Here is a 12,721-nt window from a genome sequence, read left to right as displayed (position 1 = left end):
TCTGTATCTCTATATTATCATAATGGCCTTTTTAGATTCCACAATTTTCACAAACCTAAAGATAAACAACTTTACCTTGTCGATTTTAATGTTATTACATATCAGTATATACTGATATACATAAATGTTTATCGTCTGGAGCCTCGCTACTGTTTTCTTAAAGTGCTCATATTATGCTCATTTCAGGTTCATAGTTGTATTCAGTTGTATATCAGAATAGGTTTACATGGTTTCATTTTCAAAAAACACCATAGATTTGTTGTACTGCACATTGCTGCAGCTCCTCTTTTCACCCTGTGTGTTGAGCTCTCTGTTTTAGCTACAGAGTGAGACATCTCACTTCTGTTCCATCTTTGTTAGCAGTTTGTGAACAGTGTTTTCTGTTGGAGATGGTAAGTCCCTTTGGGGTGGACTCTGTTTTTTTCACTTTGTAAACCTATAACGTGCACAAAAAAAGATATATAACACAATAAAGGAAAGAGAAAAAACCAAAAAGCATAATATGAGCATACAAAATTGAACTTAATCTTTCAATATAAACAAGAAAAAGGGCTGTTAAAACCATCTCTGTGAGGAGTAATGGTGGCAATCTTATTTTGTGGAGAATTTAGCTACACTGCCAGTTTTAAAATGTTTGAACATTTCACCTTTAGCAAGAATTTGTGACTGAATTGAGATGACATATTTAAAAATGTAATTAGGAATTGATAAACAGCTTAATAAACGTTATCACTTTTGTCAAAGACAACGTCCGCTTTCAACTGAAGATAAATGCAGCACATACAGTAAGGACACCGTCTGCTGCGAGTACTTAGTTATCAACATCTGGGCCCTTTCAAGTATTCACACAAACCTACTTTTAATATTTATTCATTTTACAGTATTTACAATGAATCTACATGTGCGCATCAACCAAGATTTGATAATCAATTGTTAGTTTTATTCATTTTTCAACCAAAACCCCCAACCACTTGCCAATTCCAGGTTCTTCCATATAACAATTTGCTGCTTTTGTCTGATTTATGATTGTAAACTGAATATTTTTGGTTTTTGGATTGTTGGGTCAGACAAAACAAATGTCACTTTGAACTCTGGGAAATAACGGGCATTTCTTACTATTTTATGACATTTTACACATCATTCATAAATAATGAGAATAAGCATCCATTTGAACCAATGACTAGACTTAGCTATGATGAAAACAATGTACACCTTTGTTTTCATAAGGGTGGTTTATTTTTATTGTCTGTATACAGTATGAACAGGAGTCTATATTGATATCCATATGTGTAAATAATACAACGCTTCATTACACTCGTTCACCTCCAACGGGAGGTTTTGAAGCAGACTTACCAGGACTTAAACCATGGCACAACCACACAGTCCCATCCCTCCCGCTCTCATTCCCTTTGCCCGTGATTTCTAAACTCCAAAAACCTTCTTTTCAATATACTGCAAATATTGTGAATATAGAAATCCACACAGTAAACTAAAATACACAACTGTTTCACTTAACGCGCTGGAATAAACCAACACATAAATCGCAACTTTGAGGATGCTCGGATTACTCTGCTGAAGGTCCGGTCTAGACCGGGACGAGGCTAGGATCCCGAGAGGATGTTACAAGGCCAATTCTCTTCCAAAACAAGAAAAAACATATTAACTTTTGTTAAATCTATCGCACAGTAACTAATGCAGCTAGGTTGTGGCAAGTGAGCAATATAATGCTTTGAAGTCTTGTCGGGTTAAAACTTGTGATAATCCACCTGGAACTGCAACTAAAAGTACTTGCAAAATACTGCAAGCTCATTCATAGTGAATACAAAAGCAGGTAACATAAGCACTATACACTTTTCAATGTTTACATAAGCGTATACACACAATCTATAATATAACAGAGAAGACTATGCCATGAATCAGTAGTCATAAATACAGTATTACATTGTGCATGTTCTATTATTGCACATGTCAAGTGTTTGTATGACATGGTAGGTATGGGTTAGTTACCTAGATGTCATTTGTTTTAATACAAAGATGCAACAACACAGATTTCATAGGACACGGGCTATACATTTTCACAAATCCACTTTTTCTTCTTCTTCTTAGGATGTTTTCCTAAATAAACCAAAGCTATAATACAACAGTGATATTAAAGTGTGATAAATATTCATGCACAAACAGATGATACTACCTAAGATCTAGTATGTGAAAAGATACTGCTGCACTAAGCCAGCCGCTGTATACGATGGGAGGGGGTGTATTCGGCTAAACTGGACATGAAATTAACGAAAACACAAAATTAAGTGATCGGTAAAAAAGGCACATGGATTTTTCTGAGGAGCTTACACATGAGCACACACACATCTGACAACTATCTGGAAGTTCTGTCCAATCTTTCTCAACAACATAATCAACAGTTACAAAACAGACCATCACATGCAACCACAGAAAAAGGTCCCACACTCAGCACTAAACTAAACCAAGATCCTCACACATTTCATGCCTTTTTCATTCTGTTCAAGATTTCTTCCATGTGTTCCAAAAATAAGACGAGGGATCCTAAATCGCCCCTACTGACTGAGGGTGTTTGTGATTTTACTGAGTAGAGATTTTACTGAGGAGTCTTGAAACTAATCGTTGAACATAATTAATGGGTGCATGTTCTAAACTACAAATGGGAGAGCGGAGGCTGGCACACGTTGCTTTTGAAGGTGAATGTCATGTTTGCTGCCCAGGACTTAAGAGCAGTTCGATTCATGGGATGCATTGAGCTTCAGGGAAACTCTCCCCCTCGGCAGTGTGCTGGACTGTGTGCTCCTGCAGAGCTGTGAGGTCAACAAAACGCTCGCCGCACCACACACACTTAAACTGCGTCTCCCGCGAGTGCACACTCTGGTGCTTGGCCAGGTGCTCGCGTTGCTTGAAGCTCTTGTCGCAGCTGGCGCACTTGAAAGGCTTCTCCCCGGTGTGAACTCGGCGATGGCGCTGCAGCTCGGACGAGTACCTGAATCGTTTTTCACAGTCGGGACATTTCAGCGGCTTCTCGCGGGTTGGGTCGCAGCGGTGCTGCACGAACTCGGAGGACGACACAAAGCGCTTGTCGCACAGGGAGCATTTCAGCGGCTTCTCTGTGCAGTGAGAGTTTTGGTGGCGCTGCAGCGTCGAATTCTTTTTGTAACCTTTGCCGCACACGTCGCACTTGTAGGGCTTCTCCACCTCGCCACCACATTTGTGCCTCAGCAGTTCTCCTGATTGGCTGAAAGACTTCTGGCAGGATGCGCACTTAAACAGACTCTCCATACCATGAACCTGCTGGTGGTACAGCAGGTGGGATGGCTGAAGGAACCCCTTATCACAGAGGTTACACTTGAAAGGGCGATCGGCTGGATTTTTGTGGGTGCGACGGTGGCGTACGAGAGCGTACTGCTGTTTGAAGCTCATCTGGCACTCCTCGCACTGGAAAGGTCGCTCCTCTGAGTGAGTGCGTTCATGCTGCCGCAGGTCAGATGGGCGTTTGAAGCTCTTTCCACAAGAACCGCAGCGGAAAGGTCTCTCCCCTTCCGGCTGGCACTGGTGGTGCAGGAGCTCAGACGACTCCTTGAAGTGCATCTCACATAAATTGCACTTGAAAAGGTGCTCGCCGGAGTGAGCGTACATGTGCCGCACAAGGTGAGAGCGGTGCTTAAAGCTCTTCTCGCACACGGCACATTTATACGGTCGCTCGGAGCTGTGTGTACGCTGGTGGTGCGCCAGATGTGAAGACTGGCTGAAGCTTTTATCACAAGTGTCACATTTGTAGGGCTTTTCACCGGTGTGTACTCTCTCGTGACGGGTCAGCTCTGACAAATGCCGGAAGGACTTATGGCACACGGAGCACTTATATGGCCGGTCTGGTGCAGAGGCCTCAAACGCAGGAGGAGACGAGGCACTGATCGCTGCACCGCCACTGGACGTCTCACCAGTGGAGGGCTGCTGGGGGTTGGCAGCTGACGAGGTTGGGGTGACGTTTCCAGAACCCGGCCGGTATGTTTTCTCACAGATGGAGCACTTCATTGGGTTGTTTCCATTGCCATGCGAGTTGTGATGCTGGGCCAAAGAGGTGAGCAGAGAGAAGCCCATCTTACACACACCACAAACAAACGGCTTCTGCTCCACCTGCACACACTGATGTTCCAGCAGGTCCGTCGCCTGGCTGAATATCTTCATACACTGGGTACACTGGAAGGATCTGTCTTGGTTCACCATGCACTGGTGCTCATGAGGGTTGGCCAGGTGAGATATGTCATGGCCACAGGCTCCACACTTGTGCCCTCTCTCGCCCCCTACCTGTAAAGAGGGCTGCTGAGCTTGAACAGAGTGCTGCTGGCCATGCTGGGCCACCTGCAGGGAAGTATCTGGCTGCAATACAACTCCATACACAGTGCAGCCCAGAGGGTTGTCAGTTCCCTGGGGGAGCGTGTGTACAACAGAGGGTGGAGCCACTGCATGTTGCTGCTGCTGCTGCCACGCCTCCGTCATTCTTCCACTTCGCATGAAGGGATTCAGCTCTCAGCAGATGAGGGTTTCAGTGCTGAACTGAAGAGGGTGATGTGGTTTTACAAATGGTAACCAGCACACAGAGTAGCTGAGTTCTATATCTGTGTTTATGCACGTCCTTTGAGATAGGTAAGAAAACCTAAAAAAGGGAAAGAACATACAACAAAATATCAAGTTTAATTCATAAAATAGAGTTGCAATGTGAGTAAATACAATGCAGGGTAGTTATACAAAAGTGCAGGGCGGATGAGCTGCCAGTTTCCAACGCAATCCATTATAAATAACAATGTAAGAGACAAAGAAACTTATGTTTACTACTTCTTTCTTTTATTTATATCAAAGGGAAGGTCCGGTATCCAGTGTCAGAATAATGTGTGTGATTGGTGTAAATCAAGTCTTGTTTGTGGTAAGAATAAAACTGACACAAACCACCTATGCCAGCTTGAGAGGCCTAAAACTTGCTAGCATTATCTAATGCTAAAGTTTTGGTGAATTTAGGGGAAATTTACAGACACAAATAGACAAGGTGTAGTAAAATAAAACCCCTTAATGTGTATGGTTTTTTTTGTTTGTTTTTTTCCCATGAGTCTGTAAGAAAACATGTTAAAGAAGCAAAATATCCCAAAATCTCAAAATGATGTTTCTTGCCTGTGGTGTCTGCTTAAACGGAAACCCGCAAAAAATAACAGAAAATTACGCTAAACCAGCATTGGGCTCGGTCTATTTCCTGAAAAGCGAATCAGGCACGCAATAGTCCCATTTCTTAGTCAACTGTGTATTTTAAACGTTAGCTACACTGTGTAAATATCTTTATTATATCCATATTATTTAGCTGGAGATATGTTTTTTCATACATGGTTATTTAATGGTACTGTTACTGTTTCAGGATGTGGCTACCAAACGTTAGCTGTTAGCTTCAGCAGCGAAGCTAACAGCTAACGGCTAACCGTTACTAAACTGGACTTGCTTCGAGATTATCTCCTGCTATTTCACATCATAAAACATAATAATATCCGCTGTTGTCGTTCTATGAACATCACATTATAGCTTAACTACAATAGGCAAACGCGACCGAAGCGACGCAGCCTGTGAGCGACCGTCGCTTCGCTGAAAGGCCACAATAACTTGTCTTCGAGCCTTCGCCGCAAACGGACCCCAAATCAGACTAGGCCTCCCTGGAGCTGCGGGGGGAAACCCACCTCCTTAAGCGGAGCCTCGCACATCCGCCAAAAAACACCATTTACAAAAAAAAATGCATGATAACTTACTGGAGCCACTTATCGATGGTTTTCACTGACGTCTTCAGCCTGAGTTCGACAACCTTAGGTATATTTAGGACTCGGAGGACCGGCGGTGGAGGGGATGCAGTTGAAGCCGGACGCCATCCTCCTGCAGACGGACGGACACCGGAAACCGCCACGCAGTGAGCTGTCGCCGCGGAGCTGCTGCCTCTACAGCCGGTCCCTGCTGGAGGTACACGCAAGAGCCCCCAAAACAAGCCGAGGTGGAGATAAACTGCTCTCTGACTTAGTTTGAAGAGCATTCAAACAAACACAATACGAGCCGAAAAGATATTAGCAAATATATTTCTTCAATATTACAGTAGGGGGGAGTGTTTCTCTCCTTCAGTCTAATGCTGGAAAGTCTCGCCTGTCATTTTCACCGATTTACAGATACATCCACACCATTACCAAATCAACCCAAAAAAAAAGCGTAATGTATCATCTCGAACCTTATATTTCTGGAGCTACAACAGCTATTTTCTTTTTAAAATCTATTCTCGTTATTTTTTGCTGTGGACGTTTTCACACACCTTAAAGTAAAAGTTGATCTCTTCACTCTAATTAAATCAACCTATAAGGAGAAAATATACAACAAATAATAGTTTTTCAGTACCTTAAACTACCCAACAGTAAAATAGGCAACTTGCACCTGCTGCAACATTAAAATTCCTCTTACAGATTCTAATCGAATATAAAATAATATTACTTACAGGTCATAATGTGTATTTTAACTTCTAACTTTAAGTGCATTACGCTGATAGTACTTAAAAGCAGGATGTTTACATGTAATGTATTTAAATGTGTGATATACTTTTACTAGAGTAAAGGCTCTGAATACTTCTTCCACTACTTTATAAAAGTGATGGATTAGTCACTGCCAAAGGTGAAGTGGTTCTAATATATATATACATATATTAATATATCTTGAATGCATCTCCGTGCAAAAAAACAACAGTCACAAACCTTTTTTTTGTTGCTGTGGAAGTCTCACACTCATTGATATCAAAGTGAACTTTTCATTAAAATTATTAAGTGCATCAGTCTGACTGAATCACCTCTGAGGTTTCAACCTAATTACCAAACAATAAAGAGGGCAGTTTCACTTCAGTTTGATGTAAATTGGTATTAATTCTGAGGGTGGAGTGATAATCGTGTTTTTCTGACAAATCTCTGTAATAACGATTGAATGATTTGAATGATTTTCAAAGTAAGTCTTCACATTTTTCTGCATAATGGATATTTTTACTTTTCCTGCTTTAAGAATATTTGTTATCATATATTAAACAGTCACATATGGGTGTAATGTTTGGGTTTGCCCATATATAGTCTCGCTTTGCCAGACCAACCACACGCTGCAATTCCCTGGTTATAGATTCAGTTTAAAATGTTAAGATACATTCTGACTTGATGTATTGAAGAAGTCTCAGTCGATTTTAAAACATTTTTCCAAAATTCAGAAAACGTGACATTTTGGAAAGTTAGATTATGGCTGGCTGCAGTATTGTAAACAATATCTCTGTTGTTAAAGATCAGTGGTTTGAATAACGTGGCCGTGCTGCCTTCACTTACCTTGTTAACTGTTCTGATTTTATTTTATTTCAGTGTAGATGCTGTAAAAGTACAGCTCTTGAATATATTCCTGTGTACCGTGCATGGATAACAGATCTGAGCTTACTTGATTTATTTCAGCTCATCTGGACAGAGTGCACTCGTCCCAGCACATCCCACAATGCTCTGCAGCATTTCTACATATTTTATACAGAGCCCCTAAAGGGGACATGGGGATTTTTTTTTTCTGAGGTGCATGAGAAACTTTCTGGTGCGCATGAGCAAAGTGTAAACTTTGTTTCAAAACTTTATGTAGGCTATATTACCGAGCCCCTAAAGGGACATGGGTAATTTTTTTCTTCTTATCATGAGCACACGAAAGTAGGCCTATCTCGTGCGCATGAAAAACCAATCTGAGTAGCAGTCAGAATGGCTGCTGAGGAGGTTTTCATCTTCCTGAAAACGCAATGAAATGTACCTGATAGTGTCATCAACAAACTTAAAGATCATACTGTTAACCAATTTCATGCTGTGAATGTGAAATATTAGTGGAATACCTGCCGGACAGGGACATGGAAGTAGTTCTTTTGTAGATTGTGGTGAACTAGTGTGTGTTGTAGCAGTTGAGCTAGCATGCTAGCGCTAGCATGCTACGGTTAGCCACCTCGTTTCGGCTAGTGACGTAGAAAGCCGTGCCGATTTTGACCAGCTCACCCGGAGACTGAAGGCAGGACACATTCAGAAACCGTATCTCAATCAGAACAGCATGAATGTTTTTTTTCCCCAAGTTTGTATGCGTGTGGAAGCACCAGAGACACAAAATAACACCCCAGATCCCAGAAAGTGTTTTTTTCATAATATGGGCACTTTAAAGCTTTAGTGTGTAACTTTTTGATATTAATGAACGTCCGTTACATTCGAGCCATTGCCAAATGAGTTGCTACAAAGCTAATTAAGACTATCAGCTCCACACAACTCTCTCTGTATCTCTCAGTATGACTATGTTCAGAAGATTGTGGTGTCCGGTGACTTTCCCGCGCAGAAACTTGAGTGAAGATAATGACCTCTTCTGAAGAGTCTACCATGTTCTTTTTAATCCTCCGTGTCCTCCTTGGCTACTAGCAACTGCGTGGAGGAGGGCGGTGCACGGTCACATTATATTTTAGTTTTAGACTGCCGGGGGACTTCCTTTGACACACTGATCTCCTCTCTCTTTCCATCTGTGTGCATTCATGCCCCAGTAATGCTTGTTACTAACTTAGCTCTGGGGAGCTTATTCCACGGAGTCTTTGTGTTGTCTCGGCTCGCAGTTTTCCTTGGATTAGTGTGGCACCTAAATCATGGTTGCAGCTGCCGCCGTGTTCCTGCTCGGCGCGCTGCTATGTGCTGCAGTGCTCTACTACGCCATGAACTACTACAACTACTATTTCTAGTCATAGTTCCATTATCTTTATTGTGACTATAATTTCCACTATTCATCACGCCCCCAACCGGCACCGTCAGACACCGCCTACCAAGAGCCTGGTTCTGTCTGAGGTTTCTTCCTAAAAGGGAGTTCTTCCTCGCCATTGTCGCACTAAATGCTTGCTCTTGGGGGAATTACTGGAATTGTTGGGTCCTTGTAAATTATAGAGTGTGGTCTAGACCTACTCTATCTGTAAAGTGTCTCGAGATAACTCTTATGATTTGATATTATAAATAAAATGGGATTGAATTGAATTAATTTGTCAACATTTAAATCACTTACCACTCTGAAACGTATTGCTCCAGTCTAGGTTGCCAAGCTGGTTCGGGTTGTTCTGCCTGAGTTTCGGGATCAGACTTGGGTCTGAACAGGTACGGCTGAGCCTAGGTAGATGCTAGATCGGAGCCGCTAGACGTGCCGACGTCACAGGACGTGCCTCGTGGCCAGCCTTATTCAGCCTCTGATTGGCTTACCCTGGTATTCTTACCCTAACCCTAACCAATCCCCACTCCCCATGCCCAGAGGTGGAGAAAGTACTAAAATATTGTACTCAAGTAAAAGTACCAATACTTTGATGAAATATTACTCAAGTGAAATTACCTATCTGAAAAATTACTCAAGTAAAAGTAATAAGTAGTTCATTTAAAATGTACTTTAAGTAAAAGTTATTTAGTGACATAAAAAAAAACCTGTAAAACAGGGCGGGGGGATTTAGCTAGTGTCCTACGTACGTTGTCCTACGGGTTGCTAGTGCTAGACAAAAATTAGCACTGCCACGAAACTGCTAACTAACTTGCTAATTGGCAATTTGCTATTAGTCATGAAAACTTCGTTTGAAGTACCAATGCACAAATACTTACCAAAACATGCTTCCGCAGATTAGATGTGGTGTTATTGAATGCTGCCAGTTCAGTCACCTTTGGCAGGCACATCTGGCATTGCATGATGATACTATTGGCTCTCTTGAATTTAAATGAAATCAAATGTGGCCAAGGATTTTCGTCGTTTTGGGCAGCAGAATTCGATGTTTCAGCTAGCATTTCTACTGAAACAGTCTCTGAACCGTCGTCGTTCGCCTGATCCATCTCGTTCTCAATCTCCTACAGAAAGACTTGCCGCCTGGTAGGCAGCCTAGATGCTGATCATTCGTCACCGTAGTGGTTCCGGGCGCAATTATTTTTCTTCCTTTCGGTTTTCGTTAGTCAAAGTTTTTTTTTTTTTTTACTCAGCAACGGATGGGATTTGTAATGTAGCGAAATACAATACTTCACTCAAAGCGTAATCAAGTACATTTTAAATTATATTAATTATATATTAATACAGATTTTTACAACTATTTGAAAAATACAAAATACACAACAAAACTACTCAATACGGTAACGTGAGTAAATGTATTTCATTACTTTCCACCTCTGCCCATGCCTGAACCTAACTACGTCGACACGTCTAGCACCTATAGCACCTTATCATCGTCATTGCATTTCTGTGAGTCATTTTTATTTTTATTTTGATTCTTATGTATGTGTGATATATGTGTGTATGTGTGTTTGTTGTGTTATGGTTGTGTAAGCTACTGGATACCTAAAATTTCCTTTGGGATGAATAAAGTATCTATCTACCTATCTATCTAGCGGATCCAATCTAGCATCTACCCTGAGCTGAAGCCATGGTTACTGGCTGAAGCGGGTTTGTTTTGGATCACACTAGCTTGCTTGTCAGGGCAAGCTGGCATCATGAAGCCTCATGAAGCCTCATACTCTGCTTCTGACTGGCTAGTAGTCCTTACCTAGGTACTGTCAGGGCACGCCCTCATACTCTGCTTCTGACTGGCTAGTAGTCCTTACCTAGGTACTGTCAGGGCACGCCCTCATACTCTGCTTCTGACTGGCTAGTAGTCCTTACCTAGCTACTGTCAGGGCACGCCCTCATACTCTGCTTCTGACTGGCTAGTAGTCCTTACCTAGGTACTGTCAGGGCACGCCCTCATACTCTGCTTCTGACTGGCTAGTAGTCCTTACCTAGCTACTGAGCATGTGCGACTCCCAACAAAGATGGAACAGAAGTGAGATGTCTCACTCTGTAGCTAAAACAGAGAGCTCAACACACAGGGTGAAAAGAGGAGCTGCAGCAATGTGCAGTACAACAGAAATATGATGTTTCTGAAAATTAAACCATGTAAACCTATTCTGATATAACCTCTAAATACAGTTATGAACCTGAAAATGAGCATAATATGAACCTTTCTTAATGTTGAACACTCTTAGCATGGATGTTTTATGTCTGGTCGTTTTTTTTTTAACCTCTGAGGTCTAAGGGCATTTTCACATATCTTCTTAAATTTACCTTTTTAGGGTATTTGCATATAACTAATCCCCATGTGTTTTATATCAAAATATTCTAAACAAACTCAGCTTTCTGTATAGCCATTTTCCAGAGCAATGTGTAAAGAGATAATTTGAAAATAAAAAAACCTGAAATGTTGATGTTCGCTTTTTGAAATTCCTCAAATCTCTTTTGAAAACAAACCTTAACTTATGATGTGTTGTACGAATTGTTTCGGTGCTTGAAATGAGTTTACCAAAATCTTATAGGTTACATATCATTGAATAGTATTTAAATGTGGCCGGTTAGCTCAGTTGGTCGAGCGGACACACATATGCAGAGGGTTTATTCTTCGACACAGAAGGTCCAGGGTTCGAATCCGACCTGTGATGGTTTTCCTGCCAGTTCCCCCTCTCTCTCAGCTTTCCTATCAAATAAAGGCAGAAATGGCCAAAAAGTAATTAAATGTCTGAAATCAAATTTTGTGATACCGCTTTTTGAGTAGTAGCTTTGTCAAACAGCGCTTGGACGCGTGCCAGTGCGTCTTTTGTCCTCAGAGGGTTAAAATACATTGAGACGGAAAATGAATAAATACGAGGCACTCTGCATTCTCTCTGTCTTGCGAAATGCAAAAAAGGAACAAACTTGAATAATAATGACACATATATAGTAGAATTAGTGGTTATAACATAACACCTGCTGCATTATAACAAATATTTGAGGGTTGTTTCTTGCTTGTACAATCTACAGCATAGGTTCTCTAAGACTCTTTTATATCCAAGCAAAATTGGTATTGTTACTGACATTTCCCTAACCTAGTTGATGTTGAATCGAATCGGAAATGTAATCGATTCGGGAAATCAATGGTGATACCCAGCCCCAATGATAATGATGAATATTGTGATATAGTCAATTTTCTGCTAAATCAATTGAAAAACGGTTTATAGATTTAAAAAGAAAATAAAAAAAAGATTGGAATGTTTTTGTTTTGGTTATTAAGAAATAACGTGGATGGTTCCGTACAACGCTCTTCACAAGTAAATGAAATGATCAGCTCACTACTTTCATTGAATTTGGGTGTTTTAGTCAAGAACGTCAGAAAAAGCGCTGAAAAAAATCGGCAAAAACATCCGAAAAAGTGACAAAAAAACTTGGAAAAAAGTGACTAAAACGTCAAAACATTTCCAAAACATCGGGAAAAAGCCACAAAAGTGTCAAAAACGACGACCAAAACACTGAGAAAAGTTTACATTTTTACACAGAAAAGCAAAGTTACGCGGTCGACGGGAAGGCAACACAAGGGTTAAATTAAAAGTACTTCGTCACGTTGGATCAATGTGACGAAGTACAACCATACATCCTTATTCATGTGTTCATCTGTGATGTTCTTCGCCACCTTCATGAAACTGAATCATTAAATTGGAAAGGCGAGACAATGAACCACACCAAAGTCATTCATTTCAAACATTTCATTATTTTCTCCACATTAACTTCGAAACAACCTCATAAACCAAAGAGTAAGAAAGAGCATGCTCGGGCATGCAATGATGTCACAACATGATGATGC

At 41.1% G+C, this 12,721-nt stretch overlaps 1 protein-coding gene and 1 long non-coding RNA gene across 2 annotated transcripts in view; one reads left to right on the top strand and one right to left on the bottom strand.

Moving 5' to 3' along the window:
• Positions 1 to 857: 857 nt before the first annotated feature.
• On the bottom strand, positions 858 to 6,123 carry znf319a (zinc finger protein 319a). Its single transcript, XM_078254899.1, has 2 exons — positions 5,805 to 6,123; positions 858 to 4,675 (listed from the first exon to the last, which is right to left on the bottom strand). The coding sequence occupies exon 2, from the start codon at positions 4,531 to 4,533 to the stop codon at positions 2,755 to 2,757; it is 1,779 nt and encodes a 592-aa protein (XP_078111025.1). The 5' UTR covers positions 4,534 to 4,675; positions 5,805 to 6,123; the 3' UTR covers positions 858 to 2,754.
• LOC144520842 (uncharacterized) overlaps positions 5,930 to 12,721 on the top strand; it is a 43,468-nt gene continuing 36,676 nt past the window's right edge. The window contains exon 1 of the long non-coding RNA XR_013502254.1: positions 5,930 to 6,009. This is a non-coding gene — a long non-coding RNA (uncharacterized LOC144520842). The remainder of the gene's footprint in view (positions 6,010 to 12,721) is intronic.

The sequence above is a fragment of the Sander vitreus genome, chromosome 1 (genome assembly GCF_031162955.1).
Source record: "Sander vitreus isolate 19-12246 chromosome 1, sanVit1, whole genome shotgun sequence".
Lineage (NCBI taxonomy): Eukaryota > Metazoa > Chordata > Actinopteri > Perciformes > Percidae > Sander > Sander vitreus.
This window is presented reverse-complemented; position numbering and strand designations above follow the sequence as displayed.

Coding starts and splice junctions, on each gene's coding strand:
- znf319a (XM_078254899.1), bottom strand. CDS start 4,533: ATGCGAAGTGGAAGAATGACGGAGGCGTGGCAGCAGCAGCAGCAACAT.